Genomic DNA, 20,978 nt, shown 5'->3' on the forward strand with positions numbered 1-20,978 from the left:
ATAGAACAGAATAGAGAACCCAGAAATAAAGCCAAATACTGTCAACTGATATTTCACAAAGTATACAAAAACATACAGTGGGGAAAGGACCCCTGTTCAACAAAAGGTGCTGGGGATAATTGGCAAGCCACATGTAGAAGAATGAAACTGGATTCTCACCTCTCACCTTATAGAAAAATCAACTCAAGATGGAACAAAGACATGAAACTATAAAAATTCTGTAAGATAACATCAGAAAAACTTTTAGACATTGGCTTAGGCAAAGAGTTTATGACCAACAGCCCTAAAGCAAATGCAACAAAAGCAAAAATAAATAGATGGGACTGAATTAAACTAAAAAACTTCTGCACAGCAGAAGGAATAATCAGCAGGGTTAACAGGTAACCCACAGAATGAGAGAAAATATTTGCAAATTATGCATCCAACAAAGGACTAATATCCAGAATCTAAAAGGAGCTCAAACAAATGTACAGGGAAAAAATAAATAAATAATTAAAATTGGGTAAAGAACATGAATAGACAATTCTGTACAGAAGATATACAAATGGCCAACAAACATATGAAAAATGCTCAACATCAATAATTATCAGGGAGATGCAAATTAAAACCACAGTGAGATGTCATCTTATTTCTGCAAGAATGGCCATAATTAAAAAATGAAAAAAATAATGGATGTTTTTATGGATGTTGTGAAAAGGGAACACATTTACACTGCTGCTGGGAATATAAACTAGTACAACCTCTATGGGAAACAGTATGGAGATTCCTTAAAAAACTAAAAGTAGAACTACCCTTGGATTCAGCAATCCCACTAATGGGTATATGCCCAGAGGAAAAGAAGTCATTATATGAAAAAGACACTTGCACTCGCATGTTTATAGCAGCACAATTCGCAATTGCAAAAATATGGAACCAGCCTAATGCCCATCAACCAACGAATGGATAAAGATAATTTGGTATATATATGGAATACTACTCTGCCATAAAAAGGAACAAAATAGTGGCATTTGCAGCAACCTGGATGGAGTTGGAGACCATTATTCTAAGTGAAATAACTCAGTAATAGAAAACCAAATATCATATGTTCTCACTTATAAGTGGGAGCTAAGCAATGAGGACACAAAGGCATAAGAATGATATAATGGACTTTGAGGACTCAGGGGAAAGGGTGGGAGTAGGGTGAAGGATAAAAGACTATACACTGGGTATCGTGTACACTACGTGGGTGAAAGTTGCACTAAAATCTCAGAAATCACCACTAAAGAACTTATCCATGTAACCAAAAACCACCTGTTGCCCGAAAACTATTGAAATACAATACAATTTTAAAAATAAAAATTAAAGTTGGAAAACAATAAAACAACAACAACAAAGGAATCTAACCTTACTTTCCAAATGTACAGAAAATTTTTCCAAAAATATTCATTAATTAGCTCATCATTCCCTGACATCACATGCTTCTTTTGTGTTATGCTTATATTAGTTACTAATGCCATAATATAATGTAGACATGCATACACATGCATAAATATATCTATATGTGTATATATATGTGTGTATGTATATGTAAGCATGTGTGTGTATATATATATACATACATATATATATACACATACATATATATACATACATATATATACACACACATATATATATACACACATACATATATATATATATATATATATATATATATAAATCTGGACTCTCTATTCCTTTTCAAGTCCCAAACATTTTGTTTTAATTACAAAACTTCAGCAATAAATCTTTATAGAACAAGACAAATCTCTTTGTAATCTTACTTCAAAATTATTTTGGCTATTTATAAATACTATTCTATGCAGATTTTAAAATTAATTTGACATGTTTCATAAAACATCCTACTCGGTTATTATATTGGTTTTAATAGTTTGGCAGTCAATTCTTCTGGATTTTCTGCATAGAAAAAGATTTCAATTAGTACTTCATTGAATAGTAGCATTAATCCCCCTCTTGTTCTTGATTTTAATGGCTACGATCCTAAAATCTCATTAGAGATACTTTCAGACTATCATTACTCATCTCATAAAAACTCTTTTTCTTTGGGTGCTCATAGACTCTGAATTTACTCTCCAGTCTTTGTTGTCAAAATTTACTTACCTAGTCACTCCTACTCCTCCATCATTTATTGAAAAACTTGACACCTGCTTCATTTAGTTTTCTATCTCAGGTACTTTCGTTATTCTCAGTTACATCAATATTCATGTGAGCAGCACATCCAATGCGCTGGCCTCTTGGTTCTTGATTTTCTCATCACCATCACCTTTACTTCCTCTCCACTTCAGTCATCTACTCTCATGATCACATTTTCAACCTTACCGTCCTGGACTTTGAGATACCAAATAAATTATCCTGAACTTTCGAATATAAAAGTCAAATTTTGTTAATAATTTCCTATTTTTTCTAGTTCAATGGAATGGAAGAGACTTAACTCCCTCTTTCTATCTAAGGATTTTTTTTTTAATTTTTTTTTGAGACAGAGTCTTGCTCTGTCACCTAGGCTGGAGTGCAGTGGCACGATCTCGGCTCTCTGCAAGCTCCACCTCCCGGGTTCATGCCATTCTCCTGCCTCAGCCTCCCAAGTAGCTGGGACTACAGGTGCCCACCACCATGCCCAGCTAATTTCTTGTATTTTTTTTTAGTAGAGACGGGGTTTCACCATGTTAGGCAGGATGGTCTTGATCTCCTGACCTCATGATCCCCGTCTCGGCCTCCCAAAGTGCTGGGATTATGGGATTACAGGCGTGAGCCACCCCGCCTGGCCTTTTTTTTTTTTTTTTTTTAGGTGGAGTCTTGTTCTGCCGCCCAATGCAGTGGTGCGATCTGCAACCTCCGCCCCCCGGGTTCAAGCGATTCTCCTGTCTTAGCCTCCCGAGTACCTGGGATTACAGGCGCCCACCACCATGCCCGACTAATTGTTCTATTTTTAGTAGAGGCAGCATTTCGCCATGTTGCCCAGGCTGGTCTCGAACTCCTGACCTCAGGTGATCTGCCCGTCTTGGCCTCCCAAAGTGCCGGGGTTACAGGCATGAGCCACTGTACCTGGCCAGGATTATCTTTTTAGTTGTGCTTTTTTATTCTTTTTCCTACCACTTCCTCAAAAACCTAGCTCCACTAATGTCCTCATGTCTTTTGTATCTTAAACCTGTGCCTCTCTAATGGTCCCTTTCTGCCAATATTTAAACATATTCAAGTTTTCTCTTATACTCTTCCAAGTGGGTTGCTATGATATGAATGCTCCCCCAAAATTCATGTGTTGAAATGTAATTAGAAATGCAATAGTATTAAGAGGTGGGGCCTTTAGGGGATGATTACACAGTGCTGGCAGAGCCCTCGTGAATGGGATTAGCGAATTTATGAAAGAGCTTGAGTAGTGTCTGTGCTCCTTCCATTCCTTCTGCCATGTAAGAACACAGCATTCTTCCCCTCCAGATGACGCAGCAACAAGACTCCTTCTTGGAAGTGAAAATCTGGCCTTAACTCAACCTGCTGACACCTTGGACTTGGACTTTCCAGCCTCCCAAACTGTAATATAAACGTAAATTTCTGTTTTCTTCTGAATTATCCAGGCTGGTATTTTTACAGAAGCACAAATGGACATGGATTAAATAAGATGTAACACTTTTGGTTTATATATTCTATTAGTCCATTTTTGCACTGCTATAAAGAAATACCTGAGACTGAGTAATTTATAAAGGAAAGAGGTTTAATTGACTCACAGTTTTGCATGGGTAGAGAAGCCTCAGGAAACTTACAATCACGGCAGAAGGCAAAGGGAAAGCAGGCAACTTCTTCACAATGCAGCAGGACAGAGAAGTGCGAGCAGGGGAAATGCCAGATGCTTATAATACCATCAGATCTCCTGAGAACTCACTCGCTATCATGGGAACAGCAAGGGAGGAACTGCTGCAATAATTAAGTCACTTCCCCACAGTCCCTGGGGATTACAGGTCCTTCCCTTGACACGTGGGGATTACAATTTGAGATGAGATTTGGGTGGGACACAAATCCAAACCATATCATATATAGAGCTTATACTCCCCATGAGGAAAATTGTCATGTTCTTTTGATAAAAGAGTGTTTGGCTTTGACAATATGCACCATCAGAAATATTGGGAACATACATGAGAACGTATTATAAGGATAGACCATGGAGGAAGGAATATAAAAATTGATTAAGCCAAGTTAAATAATGTGCATGCATTCATTTAGATTTTAAGATGAAATATGTTGGTTTGAGCACCAAAGAATGGTGATAACTATCTGCGAGATTGGTTAAATTGAAACTTGTATATAGCAGTGGTTTATAGTTAGTGAAATGCCAGAACTTCCCTGTCACATTATATGGAAAGGATTCTGAAGACAGTGAGATGCAAATGTTGAAATGGACATATTGTGTTCAACTTTTTATCATATCCCTCTCCACAACATTGAGAACAATGAGTACTAAACTGGTCAAGCCTAGGCACAAGGTGAAAGCAATTGATATATTAAATGAAACAAAGGGTCGAAGCAATGTATTTTGTCTTTCAAGAGTTTATGATAATGGCTAACTAATCAGGACATTGTTAGGCATAAATTAAGCAATCTATTAAGTTGCTGTTTGGCACATTTAGGCAGAAAACTTTGAAGTCTATTGTACAGAAACCTAACTTGAGTGACCACAGTGGGGTTTGCAGCCTTGTACTCAGTTTCCATGCCCAAGAATGTCCACAGAATTGGAGACCCTTGCTTGAGGGAGGTTGGATGCCTTTTATGAATAACCCAGAAATGGAGCCACAGTTGCTTTTAGTATTCCCCCAATCTTTGTTCAGAGGAATCCAAATCCATTTATCTGGATGTCTGGATGAAGAAGGAATGTCCATTTTTGAAGCTATTAGACATTAGCCCTGAGCTGGTACTGAATCTTGGACATCTGGAATTCCACCATAGTTTATAAATCAGAGTGTGGGGCTATCAACATCAGAAGGTAAAGTCATAGCCCAAGTCTATCTCCCTGAGGTGGAATTTAGACTGCAGATTAATGTTATATTTTATTCCCAATTTCCAAAATGTGTAGTGGGAAAATACATATTCAGCAACTGGAAGAATCCCCATACTGGTTTCATGGTCCATGAGTTAGGGCTATTGCAAGAGTCACTACAACTCTCCTTACTCCCTGCCAAGACTGTAAACCAAAAGAGAAAGGAATTGCAGAGGTTATTACTATCATCAGATGCCTCCACAATCCAAAAAATGTTACTTTTTCTATATTGCCATTTAATTTCATTTGGCTAGGGGCAAAGGCCAGATGTGTTTTGGAAAATGACTATGGATTATTGCAATCGTAATTAGAGCATAAAGCAAATTCCAGCTTTAGTTCTGAATGTGGTGTCTTTATTAAAGCAAGTAAACACTGCTCTTGGCAGTTAATATGTAGCTATTTACATAACACATAACTTCTTCCTCTTCCATTTCTGTCAGCAAAAAAAAAAAAAAGAAGAAGTAGTCTGCCTTACCTTCCTATATTAGGGAGACATAATTTTGTCTTCTCTCTTACAATTTGGCCAAAAGTAACACGAATTATGTTTGTATCCCCCACAAAACGTCATACTGTTCTTTTGTATTTATGACATTATACTAAGTAGAATTGATGAGCAGAAAGAAACAAGTATTATTAGTGCCTTAGTAAGATACATGCATATTTAGAGGTCCTGTCACAAGTTTGATGTTTTCCAGGAGTCCAGTGATCTGGGCCTGTCAGTATATTCTTTCTAAGGTGAGAAACATTCATTGTCTCTTGTGCTGTCTGTCGTGAAAAAAGAGATAAAATGCTTGGTAGAACTTCTGGGATGTTGGAGGCAACACATACCACACTTAGGTTTGCTGTTCCAACTCATTTACCAGGTAACCCATAAGGCTGTAAGTCTTGGGTATGGTCTAGAGGAAGAAAACACTTACAGTAGATCTAGGCACCAGTGCAAGTTGCTCTGCCATTTGTGCCTTATAACCCATCAGACACAATAGCATTGGAAGTTTCTACAAAAGACAAAAATGCTCTAGGATAATTATAGCACCAACTCTTAAGCTTACGTAGTAAAGTCATTCTCTCTTCTTATGATAACTATTTCCAAATTGAAATACTATTCCCATCTTTCTAACAGGCCCAGTAGAGACTAAATTCCTTGACCATGGGACACAAACTGACATGCAACCTAAACTGCATGTCATAAAATTAGTGATAACATGTATTGGATCCTTAAAACATAACATGAGGAATGATATCCTAAAAAGATTCAAATATTATTTCAGTTGAGAGACAGCAACCTGTAAGATTGAGGTGCTACCCTTCAGGCTAAACTTTAAAGCAGCAGTCAATTTTGTCCTTTCCCCCATAAAGAGAGGTGAGAGTGTCCCCTTTATATTATTATTATTATATAATAATATTATATCTATCTAACAATGCTCTGAAGAAACTTTTGCTTCCTGTTCCCTGAATCTTGATTTTGGTGCCTTATGCGGCTCGGATTTGTGTCCCTGACCAAATCTCACGTCTAATTGGTGGAGGGGCCTGTTAGGAAGTGATTGGATCATGGGAGCGGATTTCCCCCTGCTGTTCTCATGATAGAGAGTGAGTTCTCATGAGATCTGATGGTTTAAAAGTGTGTGGCACTTCCCCCCTCACGCTGACTCTCTCCTGCTCTGCCATAGTAAGATGTGTTATCTTCCACTTCACTTTTCACCATGAGGCCTCACAGCCATGTATCCTGTTAAGCCTGTGGAACTGTTAGTCCATTAAAACTCTTTTCTTCATAAATTACCCAGTCTCAGGTACTTCTTTATAGCAGTATGAAAATGAACCAATACAGAAAATTGGTACCAGAAGAGTGGGGGCATTGCTACAAAGATACCTAACTATGTGGAGGCAACTTTGGAACTGGGTAATGGTCAGAAGTTGGAACAGTTTGGTGGGCTCAGAAGAAGATAGGAAGATGTGGGAAAGTTTGGAACTTCCTAGAGACTTCTTGAATGGTTGTTACCAAAATGCTGATAGCGATATGGACAATGAAGTCCAGGCTGAGGCAGTCTCAGAAAGAGATGAGGAGCTTATTGGGAACTGGAATAAAGGTCACCCTTGCTATACTTTAGCAAAGAGACTGGCAGCATTTTGCCTCTGCCCTAGAGATCTGTAGAACTTTGAATTTGAGAGAGATGATTTAGGATGTCAGACAGAATAAATTTCTAAGCAGCAAAGCATTCAAAATATGACCTGGCTGTTTCTAAAAGTGTACCCTTATATGCTTGAAGAAAGAGATGGTCTGAAATTGGAACTTATGTTTAAAAGGGAAGCAGAGCATAAGAATTTGGAAAATATGCAGCCTGACCATGCGATAAAAAAGAAAAACCCATTTTCTGGGGAGAAATTCAAGCTGGCTGCAGAAATTTGCGTAAGTAAAGAGGAGCTGAATGTTAATAGCCAAGACAATGAGGAAAATGTCTCCAGGGCATGTCAGAGACCTTGATGGCAGTCCCTCCCATCACAGTCCCAGAGACCTAGCAGGGAAAATGGCTTCATGGACTGGGCCCAGGGACCCTTGCTCTGTGCAGCCTCAGACATGGTGCTCTGCATTCCAGCTGCTCCAGCTCCAGCTGTGGCTAGAAGTGGCCAAGGTACAGCTCAGGTCTTTACTTCAGAGGGTGCAAGCTACAAGCCTTAGTGGCTTCCATGTAGTGTTGAGCCTGCAGGTGTGCAGAAGACAAGAGTTGTGCATTGGAAATCTTTGCCTAGATTTCAGAGGATGTATGGAAATGCCTGGATGTCCAGGCAGAAGTCTGCTGCAGGGGCGGAGCGCTCAGGAGAACCTCTACTAGGGCATTGCAGAGGAGAAATATGGGGCTGGATGCCCCACACAGAGTACCCCCTGCGGCACTGCCTAGTGGGACTGTGAGAAGAGGGCCACTGTCCTACAGACTCCAGAATGGTAGATTCACCAACAGCTTGCAACATGAGCCTGGAAAAGTCACAGGCACTCAATGCCAGCCCATGAAAACTGCCATGGGGGCTGCACCCTGAAGAGCCACAGGGGTGGAGATGCTCATGTCATAGGGAGCCTAACCCTTGCTTCAGCATGTCCTATATGTGAGACATGGAGTCAAAGGAGATTATTTTGGAGTTTTAAGACTCAATCACTGCCCTGCTGGGTTTCAGAATTGCATGGGACCTGTAACCCCTTTGTTTTGGCCAATTTCTCCCTTTTAGAATGGGAGCATTTACACAATGAATGTATCCCCATTGTATCTTGGAAGTAACTAACTTGCTTTGAATTTTACAGGCTCATAGGTGGAAAGGACTTGCCTTGTCTCAGATAAGACTTTGGACTTAGACTTTTGAGTTAATGCTGGAATTAGTTAAGACTTTGGGGGATTGTTGGGAAAGCATGATTGGTTTTGAAATGTGCAAATGATATGAGATTTGCGAGGGGCCAGGAGTGGAATGCTATGGATTGGATTTGTTTCCCTGACCAAATCTCATGTCTAATTGGAGGAGGGGCCTGGTGGGAGGTGATTGGATTATGGGGACAGATATTCCCCTTGCTGTTTTCATGATGGTGAATGTGTTCCCTTGAGATCTGATGGTTTAAAGGTGTGTGGCACTTCCTCTCTCTCTCTCTCTTCCCCACTCTCCTGCTCTGCCATGGTAAGATGTGCTAGCTTCCTCTTTGCCTTCTGCTATGATTGTAAGCTTCTTGAGGCCTCCAAGCCATGCTTTCTGTTAAGCCTGCAGAACTGTGAGCCAATTAAGCCTATTTTCTTTATAAATTACCCAGTATCAGGTATTTCTTTATAGCAGTGCAATAACCGATTAATACAGTGGGTGTGCAAGTCCTACTGCTCAGGGGTGGAGTACTTCCACCAGAAAATGGAGTCATGGTTCCATTAAATTGGATCCTGAGACTGATTCTTAGCCATCTGTGGCTCTCCACAAACCAACAGGCAGAGAAATAATTGCTGTACTTGCTGAGGTGATTAATTATAATAATCAAGGGAAAATTGTGCTGCTACTAAACAGTGGAACCAAGGAAAACTATTACTGGAACTCAAAAGATTCACTCAGGTGCCTTGTCTCCTTCCTGGCCGAATGGCCATTTTCAATGAAAAACTGCTACAAATACAAGATTGCCAACAACTCAAACCCTGCAGTGAAAAATATCTGAATTATTCCACTAGGTAAAACAAAACCCATCCAGCCAAGATGCTGCATATGGCATAGGAAGATAAGGAACGGGTTGTGTAAGAAGAAGATTATGATGACCAACTTCTGACCCCTTAACAGCTAGAAATCAAGAACTGAAGCAGCCATGCTTTACTTGACTTCTTTTTCCCTCTTCCCACTCAAATTGCCTTATATAAAGAGTAATGGTGGTGGCTAACATTTTAGTTTTAGGTAGAAATGTAGAATTGACAATATCTTGAAATTGGATGGTAGCTAATGAGAATTTATGTGTTCTCTATGCTGGGGACATGAATACTTTATTTGGATAAACAAAAAGAGTGGATGCTGTGGAGAAAAGTAAAGTGGGCTATGCTGGATACTCTCAGTCAGGTTCTCCGGAGCCACTCTTCATTCATCTTTTCTGCTTGTATCAAGGGGGCTGTCCTTTGTGGATTGCATCAAGGCACTCCTATTCTTCCGGCTTCTAGTTGAGTTTGGTCAATGGGAGACACCAACAGGAGATTAAAGGACAAAGTGGTTGTGTCCCTCTACCAAAGACTGCAGCTCCTGTCAGGGAAAGTCTTCACCTATAGCTAGTTTTCCCCCTTGCCTCTTCAAGGGTAGAGGTCATGAGGCCTCACCAGTGTTGTTAAACCTAGTGAGCTTCATTGAGACTTATTATTTATTAACTCATTTTACACTTTATACTTTGTCACTTTATTAACCTCTCTTCATTGTTCTGTTTGAGGGTGACATCTGTTTACTGCTGAAACTCTGAATGGCACATCAAACATCAATTTCCCACTATTTAACCCAAGTAAATTTTGAGATCTGCAGGAGCAAGTCATATTATTTTTCATCCAAGGATGTAAGCCAGACACCTGGGACTCATCAATGACAAAACTCCTTGATATACTTCTTCTTAAATATGCAATTTATAATTATTTTCCATCACTTTTATGCCAAAAATATATCTTTATTTCCTCTACTTCTTTATTTTATCATTGAGACTTTCCTTGTCCAATCCATTATCATTTTTTGCTTAGACTACTGGAATGGCCTAATTGGTCTTACTGTTTTCCCTTTTGTCTCCCTGTAATATATTTTTTCTCATTGCAGTCAAAGTAATCTTTTAAAAATACCAATCGGCTCCCATTCATGACCCTACTTAAAACCCTTCAAATGTCTCTTATTACTTTAAGTACAAAGACAAAAGGTTTTTGTTTGTGTGTTTTTACGTAGCCTACAGTGTCCTACATGATCTGGACTCTCCCTAATTTTCCAACTTATTTTCATATAATTCTCTTTACTCAATGTGCTCAGGCCCCTTTTTATTTCACTTTCTCCAACAACCACATTCCTTCCTGCCTCAGGGACTTAGCTTCCAATGACTTCTGCCTGAAATTTACCTGATTTATACTACTCATACTTCAGCTTTCTGCTCAAATTTCACAGTAAGTTGAGACTTAATTATTAGTCCAGGATTCTCACCCCTGCCATTATAAACTCTCATAGGCTTCTATAATTCTTCTTTATAATAAAGTAGCTGAATTATTTGAAAAAGGCTTTTACTCCCCAGGAGACTATATGCTTAATAGGGGCAGGGTCTATGTCTGTTTTGCTCAGAACTCTATCCATTCCCATTCCTGACAAACAATAAATGAGCGAATGAATAATCATGTGAGGGTGAGTGAATGGATAGAATAGAAACGTGGCACAAGTTATGATACCTAAAACTATGCTTCACACAATTCTGAGATATATGACTGCCCACTTTTCTTTTTTTTTTTTTTGAGTTTTCTTTTTTTTTTAAATTATTATTATACTTTTAAGTTTTATGGTACATGTGCACAATGTGCAGGTTAGTTACATATGTATACATGTGCCATGCTGGTGTGCTGCACCCATTAACTCGTCATTTAGCATTAGGTATATCTCCTAAAGCTATCCCTCCCCCCTCCCCCCACCCCACAGCAGTCCCCAGAGTGTGATGTTCCCCTTCCTGTGTCCATGTGTTCTCATTGTTCAATTCCCACCTATGAGTGAGAATATGCGTTGTTTGGTTTTTTGACAGATTTGGGGCTCTGAGTTTCTGGAAAAACAATCAGAGAGCTAGTCTCTGTCAGATATCCATTACTCATGGATGCCAGCATCAGGTTATCATTCAGTTATACTTTTAGCATTTTTAAAGGTTTTTCTCTTTTAAGAAATATTCATTAGTCGTAAAAATTTAGGAGATGCTGCATTTGGAGGGCTGTTACCCTTATGCTATTTTATACTATGGCCACTAGGACTTTTTTGTTTGTTTGTTTGTTTTCATTTAGCCAGATTTGGGGGCAAAATTTGATATACAATGTATCTCGTTGCATGGAGCTTCTGTTAGGATACTGTTCTTTTACACACTAGAATCTCTTTCTTGGCATCATAATTTTCTATCTTGTGTGAAAGTTACCTTTAAAACTATTGTGAATTTGGCTGTGGTTTAATAGTTGTTCATGTAAGACATCCTGTCTCCAATTACTCTTTTTTCATTTTTTTCTTTAGTGATTCTAACTTATTTATGCTTCCAGATGAAACTTCAAATAATTTTGCCAAGTTCCAAAACCAATTATTTTGGGATTTTAATTGAAATTGCTTAAAACAAGAAATTTAATTGTGGAAGAATTTGTCTATTTGTAATGTTCTTCCTCTCTTCTCTATTTACTTAACTTTTATTTTATATCTCTTAATTAAGTTTCATGGCTTTCTTTATAATAATTCCATAAATTTCTTGTTGGTGCTACTTGATGTCCCTGTTGCTATTGTGAGAATATTTTTTACCTGGTGGTATTTCCCTTTAATTGGTTGTTTGTGGTATAAAGGAAAGTAATTGGCTTTTGTTTCTATCATACTGAATCTTCTCATTAATTTTTAAAGTTTTGATTATTCCACTAATATCTTATATGTAAAAATCTATCTAGTAATAAACATAATTTTAACCCTCCTTTAAAAGTTATATTTTTATTTGTTTTACATATTATTGCATTGGCCAGAATGTCTGGAACAACACTGAATAGCTTCAATAGCCAACATCCTTTCCTGTGTTGTACCATTAGTTGTGATGTTATTTAAGATAAATTTGGAAATAGTGTATTTCCTTTTTCCTAAATTTCTATGCATATTTTAAGACAAGCAATGGGTGTTAAATTTTATCAGACTCTTTCTACATATTCTTCTTTATAAAGAGCCAGTTCTTGAATTTATCAATTACTGTTATTATTTTCTAAATACTGCATTTTGCTTTCTGTATGCTTTATTGTTTGTGCCATCGCTTTATTTCTAAGTTCTTAAAGTTAAATGTTTAATTTATTTCATTAAAAAATAATGGTAGTATTTAAGGGTATGGATTCGACTAAGTAGTTTTGGCTACTGAAATTGACCAATAGTTGGTATCCCAGCAGGTAATAAGGGATATCAGGAGCGATTTTTCACCTAATACAAGGGAAATAGTTTATAGTACTCATGTCCCCTTGGTATGAAGTTTAGACTCTTAGATACATGAGTAATGATCACAGCATTTGAAGTTCTTAAAAGCTATCAACATCTTATCCAAGGTTAGTCCTTAGTGATCCATTATAGCTGTGTATAGTTGTTTAATTTGATGAGAAAGAAAACACTTCAAAAGATTTTAAAGTGCTATGCGCCTGAAGCCTCTAAATAAATAGTTGAATTTACATGATAAGCCAATTATGGGATGTTTATAAAAGAGTAATTAATATACTGTCAAAAGGGAGTGAAATATGAAACTATAACATATAAATATGTGTAGGTGGGAATGGGGGCAAAGTTGGGCTCATAATTTTAGATCTGTTACAGGTACACCAAAAGCTAAATAAGTAATATTAATTATTCACATTGACTATATCTCAAGTGATGAAATGAAAGAAACAGTGGTTGTATAGAGAAAAATTTATTATAGGGTTGTAGAATTCATACAACCTAAACTTCTTACAGCATTCAGCACCTACACAATTTTGTGCATTCCACAATACAGATAGTAGTGAGAATCACTGCATTAGTTAAAAATGACTGTCTCATGAAAATTGTTCACATATAAGTCAGGTTAATTACAGAGCACCTAACAGAACTGCAAAGATGTAATTTCTAAATTCAAGAAAGTTGTACAAAATGAAAAACAAAAGAAACCAACAATGTTGAGATCGATATATTTTACACAAAAAGTTCAAAAACAATTTAAAATATTTCAAATTTTAAAATTGCTCCACCATAAGATGAATAAAGAGCTTACTTAAAGGAAAAGAAAAAACAAACAAACAAACAAAAACAACGGATGGAATTTATTGTCAGGATGTTAGGTGACATATTCATGCTGCTTTCAGAAATCTAAACCCTATAAATTCAAAGAAAAAATGAAACTCATGTAATTTCAGTTTCAAAAAACAAGCAATGCCAATTAAACTAAAATTTGACAAGAGCTTGCAGTGGTTAGTAGTTTTTTTTTCCTTTTTTTAAAGCATAAGCAATAGAGTAAATGCATGAGTAAATATCTTGAGTATCCCATAAACCTTAATGTTAAAGTCATATTGTAAATCTCTGACTTCTTATTACCAAGGACACTCTATCTGTTGCCTCTTACTCTTGACAGATCTTGGTCTCAACAATAAATTCGTTGGGGAAGTGTCTAATCTTCCAGCATTTATCAATGGCACGTTTGTTGAAACCTGTAAGGAAATGTGCAAAAAAAGTGGCTTTTGAAATTTTTGTGGAAATGAAAATATATCCAGACTTGTTCCCCACTTTTTCCTGTATTCTACCTCCACTTTCTTCCACTGTGTAACACAGGGTGAAGGAAGGAATACATTAGTTACTTACCCAGCAAGAGGTCTCTGCGACGAAGGCGGAAGGACTTTCTGTTATTGCAAAGTTGGTAAATAAAGATGCCAAGGTTACTAACATCACGAATTTCCTCCACAGCAACTAGGTCTTCACGAACCACATAAGTTTGAGGCAGATATCTGCCACTCTAAAAATCAAAAACAAAGATTGAAATGAGAAATTCTTTTTCCTTTTTAACTTTGAAGTTCAGGAGTAAAAGTGCAGGTTTGTTACTTAAGTAAAGTTGTGTCATGGGGTTTGTTGTAGAGATTATTTAATCACCCAGGTATTAAGCCTAGTACCTACTGGTTATTTTTCCTGATCCTGTCCCTTCTCCCATCTTCCACCCTCTGAAAGGCCCCAGTGTGTGTTATTCCCCTCTATGTGACCATGTGTTCTTTGCATTTGGCTCTCACTTGTAAGTGAGAATATACGGTATTTGGTTTTCTGTTGCTGTGTTAGTTTGTAAGGATAATGGCCTCCAGCTTTATCCATGTCTCTGCAAAGGACATGATCTTGTTTTTTTTTTTGTGATTGGTTTTTTTTTTTTTTTTTGGCTGCATACTATACCATGGTGTGTATGTATCGCATTTTCTTTATCCACTCTATCATTGATGGACATTTAGGCTGATACCATGTCTTTGCTATTATAAATATTGCTGCAATGAACATACTTGTGCATGTGTCTTTATAATAAAATGATTTATATTTCTTTGGGCATACACCCAGTAATGCGATTGCTGGGTCTAATAGTATTTCTGTCTTTAGGTGTGAGAAATCACCACAGCATCTTCCATAATGGCTGAACTAATTTACACCAACACCAATGGTGTATAAGCATTCCTTTTTCTCCACAACCTCACCAGCATCTGTTATTTTTTGACTTTTTAATAATAGCCACTCTGACTGGTGTGAGATGGTATCTCGTTGTGGTTTTGATTTGCATTTATCTAATGTTCAGTGATGCTCAGCTTTTGTTCATGTTTGTGGCCCGCATGTATGTCTTCTTTTGGAAAATGTCTGTTCATGTCATTTGCCCAAATTCTTAAGGACACTATTTAAATCCTTTCCTACACCAGATAATGACTGTAAAAAATAATCTTTATTTTTTAGAGCAGTTTTAGGTTCACAACGTTTTTTATTTCAAAATTATTTCAATAAAATAAAATGTTTTGGCCAAACTCATTATTTTTTTAAAAACAAGGAAGTAAAATTACTTGGAAATGCTTATGTAAAAATTTGACTTCCAAAATACATACCGCCAGTTTGCCAAAGAGCTCTACCAGATTTTTTGGAGGCATAACAATAGAAGTATTGAGGGGCATCAGATAGCAGTTCCCCAGCAACAAGTCCAGGTAAGCAGTCATTCCCTGTTAGGTAGGGGAAAAAAGTCAGGTAAGACACAGAAGGCATTAACATTGCAAATTTTCCAACTACCATTAGATCAAGCAGCTACATCCTTTCAAAATCAACTAATGTGTATTCAACAACAAAAGAATGAAATGACTTTGCCTCAAAAACATGTGCATTCATGAATGAATTTAATACCTGCCAATGAAGTAAAAAAGAGAGAGAGAAAAAAAAATCCTGGAATATTTATAAGAATGAGAAGCCCACCTTTTCAAAGTCATGAATAATTGCTGCAGGGTCACTATCAGAGAAACTGGGGACAGGCACATCAATGATTGCAATGTTGTCATCCTCACGAATGTCAGCCTCCTCAGTCACAGGCAGGAAGTTAGGCTCTCCTCCACGAAGGGAATTTGCAGGATCCTCAGAATCAAAAAAGCACATCTCTCCACGGTAAATGGTGCTCTAAAAGACAAAAAGGGAAAATTACAACCTTCTAATACTCACTATCATGATATTTGAATGGCTTTTCACACTCATATCAATTCATTGTACTATGTGTTAAGCCGAGGCTTGTTGACTACAGTTATCACAATGAAGACAAATCAATTTTATGAACTGAAAGGCAACTTGAAAATTTCCCTAAATCTTCTTTTCTCTAGTCACCACTACAGAATTTTTTAAGTTGCTACTAAATGTCTAGCAAGTAGTAATCCAAAGTATAATAATTATAATTATTATTATTACCTTGGGCATGAAGTACTTGTAAATGCAGGCTCCACCAACAATAAGTCCTGCCAAGATGAATGAAAGGCCTAAGAGAGTAAGCATACATCTCCCAGAGGAGCCCTCTTTTTCCTGGGTGGCAACTCGGAGCTCCTATTTATTAAAAAGCAAAACCAAAAACAAAACCAGATTGTACTTTTAGACACATAGTTGATTTTGTGTACAATTTACCTCCCTTGAAACCCAAGATATTTTTTTAAATGTTAACTCATTTTAATTGTAGTCTGAATTTATTTCAAGACAATTTCTGAATCTAATAGATGTTAAAAAATGTCTCTGATTATATTAACCTTCCATTTGGCATTTCTAAACCCAAATATCGATATGAAATTATTTCAAAATACATGCATCAAGAATCAAATTAAAATTACCATTTATGCAATGTCATATTCTTTTTTACTGTGCTAAGAACACTTAACACGACATTGACTCTTAACACATTTTTAAATGTATGATATAGTATTAACAATAGGCACAATGCAGTAGAGCCGATCTCTAGAAATTATACTCAATAAACAGAAGTAATTACTTTTTGAACTAGTACACTGATATAATCACTAACTTTCTGGGGTATGGTTCTGTTTCTTCATTATTTTTTCCAAATCAGTTTGTCAACTTAAAAGGGAGTTAGTAACCTTTGATTAATTTATTAACTGATTTTTCAAAAAGCTGATTTTTGAAAATTAGGTTTTAAAGGTAGGAGTTCTATAAGGTATATGCCATTTTCCCCATATTTTAGAAATTAAAATATTGAAGGGAGAGATATAAATTTAATGTTCCTAATTTAATCGAGAAATAAAAGTTTCTCAATATCGATCAATATTCTATAACTGTGTGTTGCATGAATGAAATATTTTCCACGTCCTGGGTGAAACACTTGATTTTGAAGTGTAGCATTTGCGATAGCTAGACACAAAAGTTGTCTGTGTAGTAACAGTGACTGTAATATTTTGTTAAATCAATATTTTGCTTCGGGATTGAAACAAGAAAGATCCAAAGCAAACAAGCAACTGATTGTGCCCTTCCCAGGTCAGTGGACTCCAATCTTTCTAATCCCATTTTTGTATGTCACAATACATCCTAAGCAGCATTGTTACTCAAGGACTGAATAAATGAAGTAAGCAAATCTAGGCCCTGATCATTAAAGAGTAAATCATTCAAACGTGTATATAAATCGAATTGTTTTAGTCTTTTAGGTCATTAGCTCTTTTTCAGGACAACTACTGCAATGTTTATCAGAGCTAACTAACCTTAAATTCATTTGGTGAAAACAAATGCATAGATTTCAAGTTAATGCAGAAGATGAAAGGACAATCATTTGATAAATGTTTATTTTTCCAAAAATATTTTTCTTTGAAGGTCAAAGAAATTTGAGATTCCCATTTTCTTAACTAAATTTATTTAAGTTCAAACCCTCCACTAATTAGTACTCTATAAACCTTGAAGGCTTTTCTGTGTCCCAGTAATTTTCAGGAACTTTTAATTATTTTTATTAAAAAAAAAAACCTAAACTAAGATTAGCACTACAAAGATAGAACTATAAATTTTGATTTGGAATTACTGTACAATAATCTAGAACTGGAGACTTAAAATTATATTTTAGATGACTAAAATGAGTTTCATAAAGATAAAGTAACTTGCTCATAAGTCACATAATAGCTTAATTTGAAATTCTAAGAGAAATAAATTTATTTTTTCTTGCTACTGAGACATGAGAAGAACAGTTTGCACTGTAATTTCATTTATTCTTTCAATAATTCGGGAAGTTTATTAAGCAAGGCCTAAATATTAGAATTTCAATTTCATAAGATGTTACATCCTAGAAATAAGGATTTTTTGTTTTCATTTACATTTATTGGACTTTAGGTTGGTGTGAGCCATCAATTACCATAGCTAATTTCTCTTGGAACTCTTTCGAAGTGATTGTACACTATGTCTGACATCATATTTGTCATGCTCAACCTCTAATGAGCTAGCTGATCAATGTATTACAACACAATATGTCAAGTATTATTATCAGTGTCCTATAGTGGCCAGGTAAGGATCCTGTTAAGTTTTCTCCAAAACCTAACAGCAAAGTATAATCAAAGTGCAAATGCTCAGTTTTGCTTATTCCTCATCGCACCCACAATCCTGGCAGAAGTATTGCTTGCATATTAACTGAACCTATCTACAAGTCATGAAATGCTTGGCGGTGAAGAAAAAAAAAAAAGGATTACTGTGTGGCTATATTTAACTACTGGCCTCTAATTAGACCTCCCAAAAAATCTGACCATGTTTAACCTACAAACTAAGCAGGAGAACAATTATATATTTGACCTCTGTCATTTAATCAAAACCTCAACAATGCAAGAGGGTGTTACTTTTGAGCTCTAAAATGTATAATACACAAAAGCTAGTTTTATTGCAGGATTTAATATTGAAAGTTTCCATAATAAAAAGCTGGATAAGCACATTAACATTTCAAATTGTGTGTACAATCAACTTTTACTACATGGATTCTCATTTAACTCAAAGGACTTTTTATATCTCCACTTTGAACACAGAAGTTAAAACTATATAGAGAACAAGACAAGTTAGGACAGATCTGCAAGCGCCAACACTTTCCAGATTTCATAGAACACAAAGAAAATACTATTGCCCTTTAAAATTGAGATTATACTGAGGAGTAGCATACGAACCCTGAAAACATAGTAGGTGTTTAAAGGAAGTAGAAATAGGACTAAATAAATAATGGATAACATTTTGGGGAAGAGCTTCCCCAGTTCCTGTCAAAGCTAGTAGTTTAAATTACAACACTAGACCTGCTTCAGATCTCTAAATAGAGGGAAGGGGATGTTGTTCAACAAGAAAAAAATTTAAAAATAATTGAAAAGTATCCTCAAATTTATTTTTACAAGAGAAGAGTGTTTTCTTTAGGAAATAGCACTCTAAAAATATACAAGGCTCTTGCAGTAAAAGGGCACAGTGAACACCCAACACTGGCATTAAGATCCACCTCAATTTTGACAGCTTCTTTATCTAATGTTTAAAGCCACCTATGACCAGAGAGAAACGGAAAATACTCGCGCGCTCAAGCAGACCACTTGCCCCAACCCACACTGCTTGGAGTTAAAAGTGCCCTTTGCTGCTCACCCCACCTCCACGAACACTCAGAGATCGTAGAAAGATTTAGAGTCTTAGAACTTCATCCACACCAAAAGGAAAGAATGTTAAATCTCCCGGTCTTGCTCACACCCTTGTGTCCCCTCTGTCCCTGGGGAGACTATGCGCGCCCCTGGAGGTGGGGACTGGGCGACATGCCCCTCCTTGATCCCCAGGTCCCTACACGTTACCCAAGAGACAATGACAACGAGTCCCAGGGCATCTCCTCAAACTCTCTCTAACCTCCCTCCAGGACAGCTGGTGTGAGCTGGAACAGACAGAACATGGCACGACAAGCGGGAATGCAGAGTGACAGAGGGTGCGGTAAGCAGAAGGTGCCGCAAGGAGACAGAACCGAGGCGACCGGGTAAACCCCAGAGACAGCGTAAGAGGAGCAAGAGGGGCCCTCCCAGGGAAGCTACATTTTCTCCTCTGCTACCAGCCTTCTTTCTTTCGCCCACCCCTCCCCCATCCCGCCCTGGGACAGCTACCTTGCCGGTCAGTATCTGAGTTCTGACCGTGCGGCTCAGGAGGGCCTCCACATCTTGCCGCGCCTCCTCCTTTTGCACGGCGGTGGGGGTATTGAAGGCGATCTTCACCATAGTGAATCTTCAGGCTGCGCGGTAAGGCGCTGCTGGAATCAGCGTCCTGGGCTGCAGACTACAAGAGGAGATCCTGTTAGCCCAAACAGCACTTACTTTATCTTCAGTCTAACACTAGTGCAAGCCGAGGTCTGGGATACTTATGACGCAGTCCCAAACTGGGGGGAGACCGTGGGCGGGCCCAGGGAGGTGCCTAAAGGGAGGAGCGAGAGGGGGCCCAAAAGGGGCCCAAGTGCCTGAGTTGGGGGTTTGCGAGGTGGCGCGGATTTGCCACTGGGGGAAGAGGAGGGGAAGTGGAGTCCGTGGCCGGCTCAGGCTAAACGTGCCTCACCTGCACCTCAGGCATACTCCCACCCACTCTCTGCAACTTCAGATAAGAGCAAGACAGGAAGGAAGCCTGCTGTGTCGTGTCTTTCTGCCTCTGTCCAGGCCACAATAGCCCCTGACTCTGACTGTTTTCTCAAACTTGGACCTGACTCCCCGCACGGCCTGGGACTGTAGCTTGGCAGTAACTCAAACTTCCTTAGTTCTGGACCCACCCAGGCCCCCAAAGCGCCATTCTACAAAGGTTCTGTTCCTTGATAATAATATCTTCCTTTTAAAGAACACCTAGAATCCTGTTTATAGTTACCCAGTTGATTCTTTCAACAAATTGTTATTTTTTTATTTGCTTGCTTGTGTTTTGCAATTTTAATATCTCAACCTAAGGCGATGCTAGATCAGAAAGATAGGGCTCCTGCCTCCCCAACACCCCATTTTGTAGATAAGACATGATGAGACAGAGAAGGGTGGAAAGCTTACAATAAATTCCTGAAATAATCTAGATTTTTCACTCTTCCAGGTCAGGGAAACCAGTGTAAAGTCTCAACCCAGAGACTGTTTCTGTTCAGCCACCAGCTGTGAAACCTGCAGGGGAAAAAAAAAAAAACGTGTGTGTGTGTATTTGTGTGTGTGTATAAGTACTTATGTGTTCAGGATGGTGGAGGTGG

General features: G+C 37.7%; 1 protein-coding gene across 1 annotated transcript; it reads right to left on the reverse strand.

Annotated features, from left to right (window-relative positions):
• Window positions 1-13,165: 13,165 nt before the first annotated feature.
• Window positions 13,166-20,254, reverse strand: ITM2A (integral membrane protein 2A). Its single transcript, XM_003824419.4, has 6 exons — window positions 19,879-20,254; window positions 16,205-16,336; window positions 15,725-15,922; window positions 15,367-15,477; window positions 14,105-14,255; window positions 13,166-13,953 (listed from the first exon to the last, which is right to left on the reverse strand). The coding sequence occupies exons 1-6, from the start codon at window positions 19,987-19,989 to the stop codon at window positions 13,865-13,867; spliced, it is 792 nt and encodes a 263-aa protein (XP_003824467.1). The 5' UTR covers window positions 19,990-20,254; the 3' UTR covers window positions 13,166-13,864.
• Window positions 20,255-20,978: the final 724 nt, after the last annotated feature.

Source organism: Pan paniscus, chromosome X (assembly GCF_029289425.2).
Source record: "Pan paniscus chromosome X, NHGRI_mPanPan1-v2.0_pri, whole genome shotgun sequence".
NCBI classification, from domain to species: Eukaryota; Metazoa; Chordata; class Mammalia; order Primates; family Hominidae; genus Pan; species Pan paniscus.

What these genes read in the sequence shown, in the direction of transcription:
- ITM2A (XM_003824419.4), bottom strand. Translation starts at nt 19,989, where the DNA reads ATGGTGAAGATCGCCTTCAATACCCCCACCGCCGTGCAAAAGGAGGAG. An exon ending in TTATTCATGACTTTGAAAAG is followed by an intron (nt 15,478 to 15,724) that starts GTGGGCTTCTCA and finishes CCTACCTAACAG; the next exon opens with GGAATGACTGCTTACCTGGA. An exon ending in AGCTCTTTGGCAAACTGGCG is followed by an intron (nt 14,256 to 15,366) that starts GTATGTATTTTG and finishes TTTGATTTTTAG; the next exon opens with AGTGGCAGATATCTGCCTCA.